Source organism: Ranitomeya imitator, chromosome 7, assembly GCF_032444005.1.
Source record: "Ranitomeya imitator isolate aRanImi1 chromosome 7, aRanImi1.pri, whole genome shotgun sequence".
Taxonomy (NCBI): domain Eukaryota; kingdom Metazoa; phylum Chordata; class Amphibia; order Anura; family Dendrobatidae; genus Ranitomeya; species Ranitomeya imitator.
Window position 1 is genome coordinate 21080192 of NC_091288.1, and position 21303 is coordinate 21101494.

Here is a 21303-nt window from a genome sequence, read left to right on the forward strand (position 1 = left end):
GGGCTCATGCAAAAGTTTGGGCACCCTGCATGGTTAAGGTACCTTCACACTAAACGATATCGCTAGCGATCCGTGACGTTGCAGCGTCCTCGCTAGCGATATCGTTTAGTTTGACATGCAGCAGCGATCAGAATCCTGCTGTGATATCGCTGGTCGGGGAAGAAAGGCCAGACCTTTCTTTGGTCGCTGGATCTCCCGCTGACATCGCTGAATCGGCGTGTGTGACACCGATTCAGCGATGTCTTCGCTGGTAACCAGGGTAAACATCGGGTTACTAAGCGCAGGGCCGCGCTTAGTAACCCGATGTTTACCCTGGTTACCATCCTAAAAGTAAAAAAAAACAAACGCTACATACTTACCTACTGCTGTCTGTTCCCGGCGCTTTGCTTCTCTGGTCTGGCTGTGAGCACAGCGGCCAGAAAGCAGAGCGGTGACGTCACCGCTCTGCTTTCCGGCTGCCCGGCGCTCACAGCCAGACCAGAGAAGCAAAGCGCTGGGGACAGACAGCGGTAGGTAAGTATGTAGCGTTTGTTTTTTTTACATTTACAACGGTAACCAGGGTAAACATCGGGTTACTAAGCGCGGCCCAGCGCTTAGCTACCCGATGTTTACCCTGGTTACCGGCATCGTTGGTCGCTGGAGAGCTGTCTGTGTGACAGCTCTCCAGCGACCAAACAGCGACGCTGCAGCGATCCGGATCGTTGTCTGGATCGCTGCAGCGTCGTTTAGTGTGAAGGTACCTTTAGTACCTAGTAGTACCCCCTTTGTTATTGTATCACAGCTTGTAAACACTTTTTGTAATCAGCGAAGAGTCTTTCACTTGATAGATAGTAGGGTTGAGCGACCTTTACTTTTATAGGATCGGGTCGGGTTTCACGAAACCCGACTTTTTCAAAAGTCGGGTCGAGTGAAATCGGCCGATCCTATAAAAAAGTAGGGGTCGGGGTCAGCCGAAACCCGAAACCCAATGCAGTGCATTGGGTTTCCATGGTTCCCAGGGTCTGAAGGAGCGGAAACTCTCCTTCAGGCCCTGCGATCCATATTTTAGTGTAAAATAAAGAATTAAAATAAAAAATATCGCAATACTTACCCTCGGACGTGCCCTGCTTCTTTCCGGCAGCCTTCCTTCCTAAGAATCAGCCCTTCCAGGAACTTGCGGTGACGTCGCGGTGACGTCGCGGCTTGTGATTGGCCGCGCGGCCGCCCATGTGACCGCTCGCGCAACCAATCACAAGCCGCGACGTCACCGCGACGTCACCGAAGGTCCTGGAAGGGCTGATTCTTAGGAAGGAAGGCTGCCGGAAAGAAGCAGGGCACGTCCGAGGGTGAGTATATTCCTATTAGGTATTTTTTATTTTAATTCTTTATTTTACACTTAAATCTGAATTCCGATACCAATTCCCAATATCTTAAACATATCGGGAATCGGTATCGGAATTCCGATTCTAGATTCAAAAGATCGCCGACTTCATGGCCGACCCCACACAGGGGTCGGGTCGGGTTTCATGAAACCCGACCTTGCCAAAAGTCGGCGACTTTTGAATATTTTCAACCCGTTTCGCTCAACCCTAATAGATAGATAGATAGATAGATAATAGATAGATAGATAGATAGATAGATAGATAGATAGATAGATAATAGATAGATAGATAATAGATAGATAGATGATAGATAGATAATAGATAGATAGATAATAGATAGATACGTAGATAATAGATAGATAGATAGATAGATGATAGATAGATAGATAATAGATAGATAGATAATAGATAGATAGATAGATAGATAGATAGATAGATAGATAGATAGATAGATAGATAGATAGATAGATAGATAGATAGATAGATATGACTGGTGGTAACTTGTGTTTTATACAGTTGCTTATTGCCTGTGTATATTTTAGTTGTAGATTACATTTTATTCTTGTCCTATAATTGAATTGCACACAAGATATCACACGCAGTTACGGGAACTTACCATTTTTTGCTTTGCAGGATCTGCTGTCAGGCTGCATGATATACCCCTCCACACAGCTGCAAGTGTAAGACCCCTGTGTATTTCTACAAGTCTGGCTGCAGGATCCGTACAATGCGCACTCATCTACATCTGAAAGAGACATGACGGAGAGAGATTAATCATCCATACTCCGCATTATGCGCCCAAAGACCGAGCTGAATTATATATTGTCAAATCATACAATGAATAATCTAGTAATAATAATAATAAAGATATATGTCAGCCGGAGACATTTACTCTCTGTGGTGAACCTGATACCTTTATAGGAAAATCCACATTAAAAAAAAAAAGATTTATATAATGCATGTAATATTTATCTATTTCTTTTAAAAGCCTAGCAAGAAGATGCCTGCATGTTCATAATGTCAGATGCTGTGAATATTCATTATTCCTAAATTATTGGTTAAAAAATGACTTAAACCATCTTTCCTTCAAATCCTCTACAAAAAAGAACATTTTATCTACCTACAACCACCACTAGGGGGAGCATAGGAGATTAACGAATACTGGTGATATTCAATAATATTATAGTATGGATGCAGTGAGCTCTTTAGCTCTCCCTAGTGGTGCCGTCAGGAATCTGGACTTGTATCACTAACCTCTGTGTTTCTGCAGCAGATTTGGGAGTTTACTTCAGGAAAAAAATGCATTTTCCATTATAATATACATTATATCCACTATCCTTTATAGAAATATATTAACCACAGAATGTTTTCTATTTTCTTTAGTGTTACAGTTTTCTTAGTACAGCCTCTTGAGCCTTCAACACCACATCTTACCACCACATGAGTCACCATCTAATATGTACAGCTCCATTAATACTGTTGTCAGAAACTACATTCCAAGATGGCATCCTCTATTCCATCAGACGTCGCTGGAATAAAACCAGTGCATTAAGACCCGAGCTCAACAGCACATAACTATGTAATAGATAGATAGATAGATAGATAGATAGATAGATAGATAGATAAAAATATATGAATCCAAACAATGGATATATGTATTTATTTTTTTATTTATCTATATATCTAGTGGTGGAAATAAGTATTTGATCCGTTGCTGATTTTGTAAGTTTGGCCACTGACAAAGATATGAATAGTCTATAATTTTATGGGTAGGTTAATTTTAACATTGAGAGCTAGTACATCAAAAATACAATCCAGAAAATCACATTGTATAACTTACATAAATGTATTTGCATTTTGCAGTGAAAACTAAGTATTTGATCCCCTACCAACCATTAAGAGTTCTGGCGTCTACAGACCAGTTAGACGCTCCTAATCAACTCGTTACCTGCATTAAAGACAGCTGTCTTACATAGTCACCTTTATAAAAGACTCCTGTCCACAGTTAGTCTAATCAGTTAGACTCTAACATCTACAACATGGGCAAGACCAAAGAGCTTTATAGGGATGTCAGGGACGAGATCATAGACCTGCACAAAGATAGAGTGGGCTACAAAACCATAAGTAAGACGCTGGGTGAGAAGGAGACAACTGTTGGTGCAATAGTAAGAAAATGGAAGAATCACAAAATGACTGTCAATCGACATCGATCTGGGGCACCATGCAATATCTCACCTCGTGGGGTATCCTTGATCATAAGGAAGGTGAGAGATCAGCCTAAAACCACATGGCAAGAACATGTTAATGATGTCAAGGCAGCTGGGACCACAGTCACCAAGAAAACCGTTGGTAACACATTACGCCATAAAGGTTTAAAATGCTGCAGTACCCGCAAGGTCCTCTTGCTCAAGAAGGCACATGTGCAGGCCCGTCTGAAGTTTGCCAATGAAAACCTGGATGATTCTGTGAGTGATTGGGAGAAGGTGCTGTGGTCAGAAGAGACAAAAATTGAGGTCTTTGGCAATAACTCATCTTGCCGTGTTTGGAGGAAGAGAAATGCTGCCTATGACTCAAATAACACCATTCCCACTGTCAAGCATGAATGTAGAAACATTCTGTTTTGGGGTGTTTATCTGCTAAGCATACAGGACATCAATGAGAGAATGGATAGTTCGATGTACAGTAAAATCCTGAGTGACAACCTTCTTCCCTCAGCCAGGACATTAAAAATGGGTCGTGGCTGGGTCTGCCAGCAAGACAATGACCCAAAACATACAGCCAAGGCTACAAAGGAGTGGCTCAATAAGAAGCACTTTAAGGTCATGGAGTGGCCTAGCCAGTCTCCAGATCTTAATCCCAGAGAAAACTTCTGGAGGGAGATGAAGCTCCGAGTTGCCAAGCGACAGCCTCACAATCCTAATGATTTAGAGATGATCTGCAAAGAGGAGTGGAGCAAAACTCCTCCTGACATGTGCACAAACCTCATCATCAACTCCAAAAAACGTCTGACTGCTGTGCTTGCCAACAAGTGTTTTGCCACAAAGTATTAAGTCTTGTTTAACAAAGGGATCAAAAACTTATTTCTCACTGGTAAATGCAAATACATTTATAAAATGTATACAATGTGATTTTCTGGATTTTATTTTTAATATTCTATGTCTCAATGTTAAAATGAACCTACCCTTAAAATTATAAACTGTTCAGTTCTCTGTCAGTGGGAAAACTTACAAAATTAGCAAGGGATCAAATACTTATTTCCCCCACTGCAGACAATGGATAGATAATAGATATATAGATAGAGAGGATGATTGATAGATAATGGATATGCAAATTGCCTCTTCAGAGACAAAGAGGACTTGAACTCTATGGCTCCACCTGTTGGAAGTAGCGATCCTACAAGTCACAATCAACCCTTTATAGAGTCTTGCAATATGTCTTAGGATAAAAGCCAAATCAGAATCTCAATTGGCAGACACAGTGTTTCGGGCTATTGGCTCTTGTCAGTGCAAAAGATGAGAACTGATTTGGCTAGGTGAGAGGCTCTGAACTGAGGTCTAAGGGGTAATGGTTCTCCTTGTGGAGAGTGACATACCAGCTCTGGCTTGTCAAGGTAAGGAGGCTTATTCGCTATGCAATTCTCCTCTGGGAAATTTAATGCAAATTGCCACTTCAGAGAGAAAGAGGATTTCAATTCTATTGTGCCACCTGTTGGTAGTACCAATCCTACAAGACACAATCAATCAACTTGTAGAATCGCTACTACCAACAGGTGGCGCTATAGAGTTCAAGTCCTCTTTTTTTCTGAAGAGGCAATTTGCGTATTAAATTTCCCAGAGGAGCATTGAATGGCAAATAATCCTCCTTAGGCCGGGATCACACATGCGAGAAACACGTCCGTGTCTCGCATGTGAAATCCAAGCTCTGGCACCGGTACTGTGGAGCGGAGCATGCGGCTGCATAGCAACACATGTTCCTCAGTTCCTCAGTGAGCACAATGTCCTCAGCAAAAGCCAAGCAGGGTTCATGTCAAACCACTGCACCACCAACCACATCTACATAATCCACAGCCTCATCTACAGTTACGTCCACAATACAAAGCATAAGAAGACATATGCTTGTTTTCTGGACTTTAAAATGGCCTCTGGGTTTCCTCCGGGTTCTCCGGTTTCCTTCCACATTCCAAAGACATACTGATAGGGAATGTAGATTGTAAGCCCCATCGGGGACAGCAATGATAATGTGTGCAAAACTGTAAAGCACTGTGGAATATATTAGCGCTATACAGTACAGACCAAAAGTTTGGACACAACTTCTCATTTAAAGATTTTTCTTTAGTTTCATGACTATGAAAATTGTACATTCACACTGAAGGCATCAAAATGTGTTATGAATTAGCACATGTGGAATTATAAACTTATCAAAAAAGTGTGAAACAACTGAAAATATGTCTTATATTCTAGGTTCTTCAAATTAGCCACCTTTTGCTTTGATGACTGCTTTGCACACTCTTGGCATTCTCTTGATGAGCTTCAAGAGGTACTCACCGGGAATGGTTTTCACTTCACAGGTGTGCCCTGTCAGGTTTAATAAGTGGGATTTCTTGCCTTATAAATGGGGTTGGGACCATCAGTTGTGTTGTGCAGAAGTCTGGTGGATACACAGCTGATAGTCCTACTGAATAGACTGTTAGAATTTGTATTATGGCAAGAAAAAAGCAGCTAAGTAAAGAAAAACGAGTGGCCATCGTTACTTTAAGAAATGAAGGTCGATCAGTCTGAAATATTGGGAAAACTTTGAAAGTGTCCCGAAGTGCAGTGGCCAAAGCTATCAAGCACTACAAAGAAACTGGCTCACATGAGGACCGCCCCAGGAAAGGAAGACCAAGAGTCACCTCTGCTTCTGAGGATAAGTTTATCTGAGTCACCAGCCTCAGAAATCGCAGGTTAACAGCAGCTCAGATTAGAGACCAGGTCAATGCCACACAGAGTTCTAGCAGCAGACACATCTCTACAACAACTGTTAAGAGGAGACTTTGTGCAGCAGGCCTTCATGGTAAAATAGCTGCTAGGAAACCACTGCTAAGGACAGGCAACAAGCAGAAGAGAGTTGTTTGGGCTAAAGAACACAAGGAATGGACATTAGACCAGTGGAAATCTGTGCTTTGGTCTGATGAGTCCAAATTTGAGATCTTTGGTTCCAACCACCGTGTCTTTGTGCGACGCAGAAAAGGTGAACGGATAAACTCTACATGCCTGGTTCCCACCGTGAAGCATGGAGGAGGAGGTGTGATGGTGTGGGGGTGCTTTGCTGGTGACACTGTTGGGGGTTTATTGAAAATTGAAGGCATACTGAACCAGCATGGCTACCACAGCATATTTCAGCGGCATGCTATTCCATACAGTTTGCGTTCAGTTGGACCATCATTTATTTTTCAACAGGACAATGACCCAAAACACACCTCCAGGCTGTGTAAGGGTTATTTGACCAAGAAGGAGAATGGGGTGCTACGCTAGATGACCTGGCCTCCACAGTCACCAGACCTGAACCCAATCGAGATGGTTTGGGGTGAGCTGGACCGCAGAGTGAAGGCAAAAGGGCCAACAAGTGCTAATCATCTCTGGGAACTCCTTCAAGATTGTTGGAAGACCAGTTCCGGTGACTACTTCTTGAAGCTCATCAAAAGAATGCCAAGAGTGTGCAAAGCAGTCATCAAAGCAAAAGGTGGCTACTTTGAAGAACCTAGAATATAAGACATATTTTCAGTTGTTTTACACTTTTTTGTTAAGTATATAATTCCACTTGTGTTAATTCATAGTTTTGATGCCTTCAGTGTGAATGTACAATTTTCATAGTCATGAAAATACTGAAAAATCTTAAACTGAGAAGGTTTGTCCAAACTTTTGGTCTGTACTGTATAAAAAAATAAAAATAAATAAATATCTATCTATTATCTATCTCATACTTTATTACATCTGCACTGTGTCCTACTTTTGCTATGTGTCAGTTCAGCAGCTATTTATAAAATCTTTAGAATCAGTGCTGAGTCACTTTACGGGCACTGATACCGAGGTGCTACATTTCAGTGAGACGGCTGTTCTCTCATATCTGGATCGCTACTGCAGTCATCATAAATAGTCATGGCGCCATCAAAGCTATGGAAATAACCAAGCTAAATTCTCCCTAAATCATACATGGAATGCCAAGGTAGCCTAGTCCAGCTGCAGATTTAGAGCTGCTGAGGATGCATTTTCCTGGCGCTCGTTTCCACAAGGTGCATCACTGGGACGATGCCGTCTATAAGTGGCGCCTTACCTGCACAGCTCCTCCTGTCGGCTGCTAGCTCATAGCCGTCCCTACAGTAGCACTGGGTGCTGTTCCTGCTGATGGCACATTTGTATTGGCAGCTCTTTTTGTGACACGCTGATTGCAGTTCTGAAAGAAAACAGAAAAGAAGAAAAAACATATAATTATCCAACAATTCTCTGTAGAAAGTGTGAAAGAGCATTCCCCGGCCCCAACATAAAAATACATCAAGGAAACCTGTCCGGCCCGCTGACTGTCCCCAATCACTACTACATCGGGAGGCGTCACGATTACTCTGTTCTGGTGAGGCATTTTCTGTACATTGTTAAATGTTGCTTTTTTTTGTTCTTTTTTATATATTAACTTATCTTCTGCTCGCCGTATGCTATTGAGGCCTTACTAGTCCAGCGGGATGTCTCTTCCGCCATGATAGTCCTTTGATCATAATTCTGAGTAGGAATGACAGTCTAGATACAATCACCGTCATTGTAGGACTTCTGGAAATCTCATGCATGAGTGCAATGAGGCTCTACCATGAATCCTAGGGTTAATTTCACAAATAGAATTTTAATCTTTCTAATCTTAGTCTTCCTTCTCCACATTCCAAAACACATAACTTTTTTGTTTCCTGATTGTATTCATTTATTTCTTATATTTTTTTTTTCATTTTTATTTATTAATAATTTTTAAAACATATATGTTAATGATATTACATTGCAAATTAATAACAATAATGTAAACAAACATTTTTTATTTATCCTTTACTTGGAATAGTACGGTGCACCATGCCAGATCTGTGATTAGACTATTATTTAATTCACCGTCTTATTTATAAATATCTTTTGCAAATCAAAGTGACTTCTTGCCCACCTCCCCATCAACCAGGATGATCTATTGGCATCTTACTAACTACTCCCCTCACCATTTATTTTAAATTACATTTTACTGTATTGTATAGGTTGCTACAATTTTAGAACTATCAATTATATATTTAAAAAAAAAAAGCTTTATGCTTTGAAGGTTCAAAAAACAGCTTTTTTATTTTGTTTCTTTTGTTTTCTTTTTCCATGTGCCATTTATGACATCAAAATACATTGTGGACAGTTGTCAACTATGAGTCAACAAATGGATATAAAATGCACCAAAAACATTGCATTTTTTTGTTGAAACATCACCAATCTAAGCTGGTGACTGTGCCTGGTATTGCCTCATTCTGATGACGGGTGGGGATCCTAGCCGTGAGTTGCCCAATGATCAATCAGCTTTCACCTATCTGTAGATATATTCATAGGCAATGAAAGAAGTAGTGGTGTGCATGCGCCAATATTTCTCATCTTGTCATGGACAGCAATCTGGCGCCTCCATTTATTAGGACAATCACACAATTGACTGATGATAACTACAGAAAATACTATCTGCCCCAACTAATCATTTATACAGGCCAATGGGACACCCATTTTGGTAATGTAGAGCCTCATGAGTAATGATGAGAGAGCAGTAAATTGTCCGAGTGCTCTGTACTCAAATTTAGTACTTTGCAATGCTCGGGTGCTCAATTTGAGTACCGAGCCTGATGCGTGTCATTGACGAAGTCAAGCATTTTTCCGGCAGACTTTTACTCGATGGCTTTTGATCAGAAGAGAAAGAGAGAGAGGAAGGGAGAGACTGATTCCCGGCATTAGGGCTAAAAGACTCAACCAGAGCACTGAAGAACCAAGCAATACTCAGCACAGCTCACTACTCGATCGAGCACCCAAATGCTAGCAGTGGCAAGCATGCTCATACATCGCTACTCATGAGGCTTCAGGGGAGCGGTTTATAGAACAAGAGGAACAAAGCTATTAAGCTTCATATATTAAATCCAACAATTAGGTTGTGTTTATACAAATATACAAAAGGGATGCAAATAAAATATACAAATAAATACAAATAAAATATACAAAGGGAACAAGACAATAGAGTATACAGTCGCATAAAAAATAAAAGGGCTAAGCAGAAGAAAATTACTAGACCTGGAATTATGCAGATCTTTGCCGGGGCAGCACTCCGATTGGAATATAATGCAGTCCTACAGCAAGTTGTATTTCCCAGCACTGAACTATGACTTCTAGTGAGTATTTGCTTTTACCAGATGAGACATTTACTAGCCTGTTGGTAATCTTATGGTGCCTTCACACTGAACAACTTAACAACAATATCGCTAGCGATCGGTGACTTTGCAGCGTCCTGGATAGCGATATCGTTGTGTTTGACACGCAGCAGCGATCTGGATCCTGCTGTAACATCGTTGGTCGGAGCAGAAAGGCCAGAACTTTATTTCGTCACTGGATCTCCCGCAGACATCGCTGAATCGGCGTGTGTGATGCCGATTCAGCGATGTCTTCACTGGTAACCAGGGTAAACATCGTGTTACTAAGCGCAGGGCTGCGCTTAGTAACCCAATGTTTACACTGGTTACCATTGTAAATGTAAAAAAACCAAACAGTACATACTCACATTCCGGTGTCTGTCCCCTCGCCGTCAGCTTTCCGCATTGACTGTGAGCGCCGGCCAGCCGTAAAGCACAGCAGTGACGTCACCGTTCTGCTTTACGGCCGGCCGGCGCTGACACAGTGCAGGGAAGCTGAGGCCGGGGGACACACACCGGAATGTACAGTAAGTATGTAGTGTTTGTTTTTTTATATATTTACAATGGTAACCAGGGTAAACATCAGGTTACTAAGCGCGGCCCTGCGCTTAATAACCCAATGTTTACCCTGGTTACCAGGGGACTTCGGCATCGTTGGTCGCTGGAGAGCTGTTTGTGCGACAGCTCTCCAGCGACCACACAGCGACGAAACAGCAACGCTGCAGCGATCGGCATCGTTGCCTATATCGCTGCAGCGTCGCTTAATGTGATGGTACCTTTAGAAGGGGGCTGGTAAATCATATGCTCAGGTATCAAAATTTATGAGATCCTCAGTCTTAGGATATCTGACCTCCTGGAGGTCCCAGGTGGGACGTAAAATGCCATATTTGCTATCATGATTTTAGCTTTCTGTAGATATGAGACATGGCGTATCCAACTTTGTCCATCTGGCCAATATTAATTCACGGCTGGTGCACAGACCGCACAGTGATGTAAGTAAATGCTTTATATTTGCAACTGCGTCACAATGCCGAAAATATGTCTCCTATAATTAAAGGACCTACATAGGTCACAATAGAATGATTCTTCATAGCAGTAGCGCTACTGCCTATAGTTCTTTTGAACACAGGAATAGGTATCTACACATGAGACAAAAGTACCACCTCAAAGACTGTTGTACAGACTTCATGTCTGCTCTTTATCAGATAACCTACTTCAATTACCTGTTCACAGCAAGGGGTCAGATGGAGTAATAGAGTGTTAGCTCTTTTTGTTTCATTTTCAGTTTATGATGAAGCCATGCTTCCATGCTCAATAAAATAGTGATACATCACCTTTCAAGAGACTGTTTAGAAATTGGTCCTATTTTATCATTACATTTATTACCCATGTTATACTGGTACTTCAGAGTCCATTTCTACAATTTAGTGGGGGGTTAGTGGGGGGTTAGACAGTGGAATCCCCAATTTTTCCCCAACCAGTTTTCTCCTACCCTAAGTAACCTTCTAAGTTGAGATAACTCTTTTAATGTTTAGTTCCAGTTACAGAAAGGTTACAGGAACCTGAAGATTAATGCTACAAGAGGAATGGTCAGCACGAATCAGGGACAGGCTCTCGTTATGAATAGTTATGGGGACTTTAAAGAAAACAAAAATGTATCTTGTGGATTATTCGACGCACTGGACCATAGGACGTACTACAAATTTTGGGGTTAAATATATGAAAAAAAGTTTTTAAATAAAATGGTGGTGCATTTTATATTCCTTTTTAATAGTATCGCACCTGTGGGGCAGCTGCGGTAAAGCGGGGTCACAGGAAGCAGGAATGTTGCTTCAGTAGGCCAGCGGCAGGGGTAGGGCGATGCTGCGGTGCCTAGGATCGCAGAAGGTGTCAGCGCCTGAGGCGGCGCATGCACAGATTGAGATTTCGGGAGACGAGATTTTGTCTCTCGAGATCTCAGTTTGCACATGCGCCACCTCCAGCAGCCTTTTTCACGAAACCCACTGCAGGGATATCATATGCAAAATGGACTCCGTTCGCCGGCGCCGACACCTTCTGAGATCCCAGGCACTCTTCACACTAGACCTTGGAAATCAAGGTTCCAGAGTCTGGAGGAAGAGTGGAGAGGCCACAATCCAAGCTGCTGGAGGTCTGGTGTGAAGTTTCCACAATCAGTGATGGTTTGGGAACCATGTAATCTGCTGGTGTAGGTCTACTCTGTTTTATCAAGACCAAAGTCAAAGTGCAGCCGTCTACCAGGACATTTTAGAGCACTTCATGATTCCCTCTGCCGACAAGCTTTTTGGAGATGGAAATTTAATTCTCCAGCAGGACTTGGCCCCTGTCCACACTGCCAAAAGTACCAATACCTGGTTTACAAACAATAGTATCACTGTGCCTGTTTGGCAGCAAACTCGCCTGACCTTAACCCTATAGAGAATCTATGGAGTATTGTCAAGAGGAAGATGAGACACCAGACCCAACAATGCAGAAGAGCTGAAGGCTGCTATCAAAGCAACCTGGGCTTCCATAACCCCTCAGCAGCGCCACAGGCTGATCGCCTCCATGCCACGCCGCATTGATGCAGTAATTGATGCAAAAGGAGCCCTGACCAAGTATTGAGGGCATTTATTGAACATACATTTCAGTAGGCCAACATTTCAGATGTTAAAATCATTTTTCAAGCTGGCGTTATAAAGTATTCTAATTTACTGAGATAATGACTTTTGGGTTTTCATTGGCTGTAAGCCATAATCATCAACATTAACAGAAATAAACACGTGAAATAGATCACTCTGTGTGTAATGACTCTATATAATATATGAGTTTCACTTTTTGTATTGAAGAATTGAAATAAATTCACTTTTTGATGATATTCTAATTTTGTGAGATGCCCCTGTATGTCTCCCATTGTAACAGCTAACCAATGGACATGAATGGCACTATTACTGGGAAAAACACTACATCATTCATTCCAATTTTATATAAACTAATAACAAAACTATCTGAAGAACGGAAAAATGTATAAAATGTAATTCAAGAAGAAATGTAATAAACACTAATACTTCAATTTATCTCTTGTAATTCATTTTCCCCAGTTTTCCAGGCAAAGTCCATTACTGCCACATGTATCAAATCAATAGGTTTTTATTTCAAGACACATTCTTAGAACGAGATTGAGATTGAAAAGTTTAATAAAAGATCAATATAAATAAAAGTGTTATAATAATCCTTGGCAAGAAATGACGGTAAATAGAGGGGACGCGAGATACAAATTGTTTCGCCCGAGGCAGGATATGTAAGATCTTTAGAGGTGAAATGATGTCTCTTGTTAAAGTTAATCCTCTAAGATAATATGAAATCCCTGTAAAAATAAATTACCTTGAAATAAATTAAAAGAAAAGATTTGGACAAGGTATTTGTATTTTTTGGCTATGTAACAAAGGGCGCCTTAATTAGATATGGCAGCCATGTTCCCCTGTGATCGTGCGGAGCTGAAGAGGAAATTTCAGTCTGCGCGATTCTACCCGTTTATACGCGAGTGACAAGCTTTGTATCAGTTTCGCCTTCAGAATCAGAAGATCTTTTTTGATCACACTAATCAGTGTGATTTTGATCAGACTAATTGATCACAATTGATAATTTCCTGCTGATAAAACTGTGATTTTATCAAAACCACAGCAAACAGCCCAGTAAGTAACACATCATTGAAATCAGAGTGTATGCCCCTACATCATGTTGCTCTCAGATTAGGTGGCAATTAAGGCTGGCTTCACACTTGCATTTCAAAACGCATGCGTTTTAAAAAAAAACGCATGGTGAAAAAATGCATGTAAACGCGTGCAAATGCTGCGTTTTTTTGACGCATGCGTTTCTGCATGTGGTGAAAAAAACGCAGCGTTTTGACGCGTTTACATGCGTTTTTTTATGCGTTTGCGTTTTTTAAACGCATGCTGAGAAATGTGTGACAGCTGCCAATCATCAAAATAAAGTAAAAAACCCACTATAAACAGAAATAGTTAGGGTTAGGGTTAGGGGTAGGGTTAGGATCTCTTTAGGGTTAGGGGTAGGGTTAGGGTTAGGGTTAGGATCCCTTTAGGGTTAGGGTTAGGGGTAGGGTTAGGGTTAGGGGTAGGGTTAGGGTTAGGGATAGGGTTAGGGATAGGGTTAGGATCCCTTTAGGGTTAGGGTTAGGGTTAGGGTTAGGATCCCTTTAGGGTTAGGGTTAGGATCCCTTTATCACCTTTATGGTGGGGGGTGGCATATCAGTGTGTTTTCTGTTTTTTTTTTTAATAAAAACGCATGCGTTTTTAAAGCAAACAAACGCATGTGCTTAAAAATGCATTTCCATTGACTCCAATCTATTTTTTGACACAAAAAAAACGCATGAAAACGCATGCGTTTTTATGTGTCAAAAAAACGCGTCTCAAAAATACTACAAGTTGAATTTCTGAAAAAGAACGCATGCAGCAAAAAAACGCATGCGTTTAAAAACGCGACCAAACGCGTACAACAAAAAACGCATGCGTTTTCAAAGTTAAATATAGGAAAAAAAACGCATGCGTTTTTTTGTGCAAAAAACGCTGCAGACAAAAACGCAAGTGTGAAACCACCCTAAGCGGATGCAAATCCCACCGCCACATATAGACATGTATTTCATAAAAAAAAACTCCAGAAAGAGTAAAATAAAATATTTTTTTGTTTAAAACTGTTCATCTTGTAACACACATCTGTGGATGAGCCGAATGAAGAGGAAATCCAAGAATGAACATAGTATAGCTGAAATGCAGTAGGCAAAACAGACTGGGCTGTGAAATTACAGCAAGTTAGGAGCAAAAGCCGCTGTGTAACTGCTGCCTTAGGGTACGTTCACACAGGACTTTTTTGCTGCGTATTTTTGCTGCTTTTTTAATGCTAATTTTCAGCTGCTTTTTACAGCACCAGCAAAGCCTATGAGATTTCAGAAATGTCATGCACACACATTGGTTTTTTGTTTGATCAGTATTTTGTGCTTTGCTGCGTTTTTTTTACATAGAGCACGTCACTTCTTTCAGCGTTTTTGCTGCGTTTTTTCACCCATTGACTTGAATGGGTGTTGAAAAAAAACGCAGCAAAACGCAGGTATCATTATTTGCTGCTTTTTTGCTGCTGAAAATCCAAGGACCTTAGCCTAGAAAAAGAGAAAAAAAAAGCCCACCAAAAAAACACACCAAAAATACACACTAAATACGCACCAAAAACGCACCTAAATTAGCATAAAAAACGCAGCAAAAATACGCAGCAAACAAGTCCTGTGTGAACTTACCCTTAGATTTCAAAAGAGAAGGTTCCGTCCACATAAATCCTAACATACGACCTTGACTTTCAACATGGCACTTTCATGGGGAGGCTCTCTACTATTTATTTATTTATCTTTAATAAACGTTTCAGTTTTCAGTATTTTAAAGATTTTAGTGTTACAAAAGATTTCCATAGAATAAAAAGTTGTCATCAATTTTCTACTGCAAAACCATATAAAAACACAAACCGCAAATGTTGATCGCCCCAGAGTCAAGATCACGTGGCACAGGAATCTTCTTTGAATAGAAATTGGAGCTTGTCCACAAAGAAATTTTATTCCATACCAACAAAACAAAACAAACAAAACAAAAGTACTCGGTAAGGCTATGTTCACACTTGCGTACCGGGGCTTTGCGGGGGGCTGCGTACCTCCTCTGTTAAGCTCCACCCATGTCCGCACTTCTTCGGTTCAGGTCCACCTACTTCTGCATGCGTCCTGCATACCTATCTTTAACATTGGGTACGCAGGACACGCGGATGTATCCGGATGCGTTGTTTTGATGCGCCCACAGATCGCACTGGAACGCAACTTGTTGCTTTTTGTGCGACAGCCGGCGCATCAAAATGATGCATCTGCATACATCTGTGCATCCTGTGTACCCAATGTTAAAGATAGGTATGCAGGACGCATACAGAAGTAGGTGGACCTGAACCGAAGAAGTGCGGATGTGGGCATAGCTTAGAGGAGGAAGTACGCAGCCCTCCGAAAAGCCCCAGTACGCAAGTGTGAACCCGGCATAAGTGACTGCTCAGTGGTAGAACGTTTATAAAGGAGGATTTTTAGAGGTGAATGAATCAATTCAATGCAAATCAATCAATTTTAGGAAATTCACTGGACCCTGCAAATTTGAACAATTCAATTTGATTTGCCAGAATTGGCCAAAAATAGTCACTAATATTTAGCACAAAGCAGAATATGGCATCAGCCAGGGAAGTCTCATCGCAGGACCTCAAAGGACTATTGGAGTTTGCTTCAAGCCTCCTAATGTAGCTGAACAGGTAGAGGATGAAATGCAGCAACAAATTAAAAAGCCACAAACAGTAATAGGGTTCAAATAATGGAGGATTTTAACTATGCAGATATTCAATGGGACATAGAATCTTCTGGTTGTGCTAAAAGCTACAAGTTCTTATCTACAGTTCAGGACAATTGCCTCTCTCAGCTGGTAGATGAACCAACCATGGGAGGTAATCTGCTGGATCTGGTCCTGTCAAAAAGGTCAGATATAATTTCTGATCTTCAGGTCAGGGAGCATTTGGGAAGCAGTGATCATAACATGGTAAGTTTCAATGTAATTTTCAATCAAACAATCAAAAGGGGAAAGGCCAAAACCTGGAAACTTAGGAAAGCTGATGTTAGGGTTGGCAGAACGCACCGAGTATATACATATATGTATTATTAGGTGCGTTCGCAACCCGGGGTCCACCGTGCAGGAGAGAAACCTGCTGCTTGCAAATGGCGGCGCTATATGGCTGGATAAGCGAACTCCGTTAATTCCACAGAGTCGCTAGGAACAAGATGCTGTGCCCTGTTAACCTCACAGAGGTACACAGATACCAACCAGAGCAAACTGAGGTCATGCCGACAGAGAAAACAGACAAACAACTCCTCACCGGAGGTGCCAATATTCTAGCGGCTTATTTCAGCCAAGGCCCTGAATACACTCATACAAACTCCTCACTGGAGGTGCCGGTATTCTAGGGGCTTATTTCAGCTAAACCCTAACAGCATCCAAACATGACCACACTGGCGCTGAGCTCATAGACATTGGTTTGATACTAGCGCATGGCCGAACCTTTTATAGCTGCAGCAACTTCAGGACCTTCCTAGAGGACCAATGAGAGATGCTTCAGTACCTGAGCAACTTCAGGACCTTCCTAGAGGACCAATGGGAGCTGCTGCAGTATCTGAGCATGTGACCCCTGACCTCCAATGAGAGGTCTTACCCTGGGCATGCTCAGAAGGGGAAAAGCCGGACTTAGTCCAAGAGATGTCTGCTCGCCTTTGACCAGTACTGGCTACAAAGACAGAGCCTGGAAGAACAGTAGTAACCAGTTACCCAGTATCAGCCTGAGTCAGACGCTGGGACTGACGTCTCCACTGAGCAGGCTCCACTGCGGCTGGAGAAGAATGGGAGACCGCAGCGAAGGTGGTTCGAGATTCCCCTGTGCAGAGGTGGGAACTCGACACCTAACGGCTGATTTCAACAAATTAAGGGAAGAGCTTAATCAAAGGACTGGCACATGAATAATTCCTTCCAAAGACCATACTGAGAACTAGGGGGCACTCATTACAGCTGGAGAAAAGGTGATTCCGACAGCTAAACTGGAAAGGGTTCTTTAGAGTTAGAGCAGTCAGACAGTGGAATGCCGACCACAAGAGGTAGTAATCGCCAAATCTATGACAGCTTTTAAAAAAGGGCTGGATGATTTCCGCAGTACACATTACATTAAGGGTTATAGTTAATTTAGTGACAAAATGAACAATTGGTGGAAAATGGCTGAACTTGATGGACCTAGGTCTTTTTTCAACCTATGTAACTATGTAACATCCTACGACATAGCATAGCCAATCAAGAAGGACTATCATACCCTACACCAGAGGCAGAGAATGCAGCAGTCATAGTCTGGTTGATATGGATATTTAGAGGTCGTCACAGCTCAGCAATAGAGATAGTGAAAAAAGCCATAAAACACTGAATAAACATTAGCGATAGTGTGTGACAGCACAGTAGTGAAAAATGCTGCCATCCATTTATCAATAGCCGTATATGGGTCTGACTATCATGACAGGCAGATTTTCAAGAACAGGGAACACCTCCATATAGATATCACATTCACAATAGCTGAGGCACCCCTCGTTGGCTGGGGTATACGGGAATATTTGTGTGGATCATAGGGCGCAACCACAACACTCCACCATAGAAGTCAGTAAATCATCTCCACTCTCCAGTACTGAGTCCCCTAAAGTCAATGAGGCTGCGGTAAAGCAAATCTCTGAACTGCTGCAATAAGTAGCTTAGACATTATAACTGCCCCATAATCATGTACGTAAAATAGGATTAAAAAAAAAAAAAATACAATTAGGGTATATCTTCACGTAGCTTTTTTATCACATTTTTTTCTGCATGAAAAACTAGGCTTACGCTAAAAAACTGCAGCATAAATTACATTCATTTTTGTGTTTTTATGTCCTTTTGTGGCTAAGACACTTTCATCTAAAAAAAAAAAACAGTAAAAAAAAGCTGAAGGAATCGATAAATTGTGCTTTTTTTAAAAAAAAAAATGCAGCACTGGTCAAAAATTGTAAGGAGAATAATGAATCCTACGAATTAAATTTTATAAATTGCACTAATTTTTCTGTTACTGTAAAATACTGTGGGGTTTTTTTTTGCATGGAAAAAATTAATGAACAAAAAAAAACACATCAAAAGGTTACTTTTGAATAAGCCCTCAGAAAACAAATATTTATCAGTATAAGGAATAAATTAGTTTAAAAAAAGAAATCAATGGGACATTGACTTTCAACACAGCCATCTCACCTTTCCAACAACTGAGCCAATCAAAGTTTTCTCTTCTCTTCTAGATCCGTTCCCTCAACTCCAAATTGTGTTATTATGGAGTGAAACATTTTTTAAGCAAAGTCTAAACTTAGTTGTGAGGCTCCTAAAGAAAAACCATGAAGTTTTTCACACTTTACACCTTATGTCCACCCATTGAAGTCTGAAAGATCCATATTCAACAGCGTCGGTATCTCAGGAGACTTTCAGTAGACCTGGGATATCTACAACTTTGATATTATAAGTTCCTAGGAATCTATAATGTAATAACTCAGCATGCATTCTGCTCAGAACTTATCTCTGCTTAGTGAATTTAAAAAAGAGGAAAGTCGCAGCGCCTCCTAGTGCCGAAATCTCCCCTACAGTAGATAATTGGAATAAGATACTAGACAGTGAGGAATTAAAAAGAATGTCCCATCTGGTTACGTTTGTAACACATCGACAGGATATGCCATAAATGTCTCCTAGATGAAGATTAGTAATGAGCAAATGTGCTTGGATACAGTGTTTTCCTAGCTGGCTCAGGTGCTAACCTAGTGTCTTCGACATGCTCAAAAGATATGTTCGAGTCCCCGCGGCTGCATATCTCGCAACTGTTCAACAGTTCAACTGTTCGTTAGACAATCCCTGTATGTGTTGCGGCTATCGAACAGCCGTGAGAAATGCAGCCGCGGGGACTCAAACATATGTTCCGAGCACGCCAAAGACACTCGGTTAGCAAATGAGGATGCTCGGATAACTGTTGTGAATTCTGTTATCGAACTCCCTCCTGTGGTCATGAATGGTACTTCGGCGAGTTCTGTCCATGGACTCCCTCTGGTGGCTGTGAGTGGAGTTGCTGGTTCTGAGGTTCCTTCCACAGGTGACCTAGGTTATTCTTAGGCTGGCTTCTCTATTTAACTCCACTCAGATCGTTACTCCATGCCAGCTGTCAATGTTCCTGTACTGGTTCAGTTCGCTCTTGGATCTTTCTGGTGACCTGTCTCTTCCTGCAAGAAGCTAAGTCCCCGATTGTTATTTTCTGTTCATAGTTTTCTTGTCCAGCTTGCTTTCATGATTTTGCTTTGCTAACTGGAAGCTCTGGGATGCAGAGTGGCACCTCCGCACCGTGAGTCGGTGCGGGGGTCTTTTTGCACACTCTGCGTGGTCTTTTGTAGTTTTTTGTGCTGACCGCACAGATACCTTTCCTATCCTCTGTCTGTTTAGTTAGTCTGGCCTCCCTTTGCTAAAACCTGTTTCATTTCTGTGTTTGTGACTTTCATCTTTACTCACAGTTAATATTTGTGGGGGGCTGCCTTTTCCTTTGGGGAAATTTCTCTGAGGCAAGGTAGGCTTTATTTTCTAACTCTAGCTCCCACATCCCAGAGCTTGTCCTGTATCGGTTTAACCATCAGGTCATTTCGGGTGCTCCTAACCACCAGGTCCATAACAGATAACACCTTATCCCAGCACATTTACTCATCACTAATCCAGATACCACCACTGGAACTCACATCTATCTTAAGAATGGTCCTGGCCACACTAACACGTTAAAAGGAGAGATGGCGCTTACCACAAATGCATGGCTCTCTCAATTCATCTCTATCAGAGAGCCAAAACCAGCCAAGCTGTTTATTTGGATGCATTTATCCATGTTTCCGAACCAAACAGTGTGCAGAACATCCAAACTTGGTAATAATTCTTGTGCAAAAAAAATACACGATGATCATTGCTACTGACCTGCAAGGATAACATTCATACAAGGAAATGTTAATGGCTCCAACAACCCAATAGCATCCTCATTAGACCAGCAAACTATGCACTGTAAATAAATTTTGTCTATATCAGGCAGTAGAGAAGTGCCAGCACAAACTATCTGTCAACACGTGAATTAAATGAAACGCTATGGCAGGAAATCCAAGAGGACGCCTCTGTTGAAACAGAGACAAAAAAAAGCTAGACTGCAGTTTGTCAAAATGTAAGTGAGTAAGCCAAAATCCTACTGGGAAAGTCTTATGGAAAGATGAGAGCAAGATAGAGCTTTTTGGTAAAGCACAACATTCTATTGTCTTCAAAGAACAGAACACAGTACCTACAGTCAAATATGGTGGAGGTTCAAAGATGTTTTGGGGTTGTTTTGTCTGTGTGCAAGGCATCATGAAATCTGAAGATTACCAACGGATTTTGGATCTCAATGTAGTGCCCAGTGTCTGAAAACTGGACTTGCGGTCTAGGTCATGGGTCTTCCAGCAGGACAATGACCCCAACCATATTTCAAGAAGCACCTAGTGATGTATGAAAACAAAGCGCTGGAGAGTTCTGAAGTAGCCTGCAATGCATCCAGATCTAAATCCCATTGGACACCCGTGGAGAGATCTTAATAACTGCTGTTGGGAGAAGACGCCTTCAAATACGAGAGACCAGGAGGAGTTTGTAAAAGTACAAAACTGCTCCAAAATTCCAGCTGAGAGTTGTAGGAAGCATGTGGATGGCTATAGAAAATGATTGATTGCAATTATTTAATCCAAACGGTGTGCAACCAAATATTAAATTGAGGGTGCAACAATTTCGTCTGGCCTATTAAAGCGGTTTTCTGTGAAATTATCACCAATTTGCCTTTTTTTCTCCTCTG

The 21303-nt window shown here is 41.5% G+C and overlaps 1 protein-coding gene across 1 annotated transcript in view; it reads right to left on the minus strand.

Moving 5' to 3' along the window:
• The window catches only part of LRP1B (LDL receptor related protein 1B), a 1659362-nt gene that overhangs the window by 929261 nt on the left and 708798 nt on the right, over positions 1-21303 (minus strand). Inside the window, exons 4-5 of the mRNA XM_069732880.1 lie at positions 7674-7793; positions 1978-2106 (exon numbers count right to left, since the gene is read on the minus strand). Of these exons, the coding sequence (XP_069588981.1) occupies positions 1978-2106; positions 7674-7793 (249 nt within the window). The remainder of the gene's footprint in view (positions 1-1977; positions 2107-7673; positions 7794-21303) is intronic.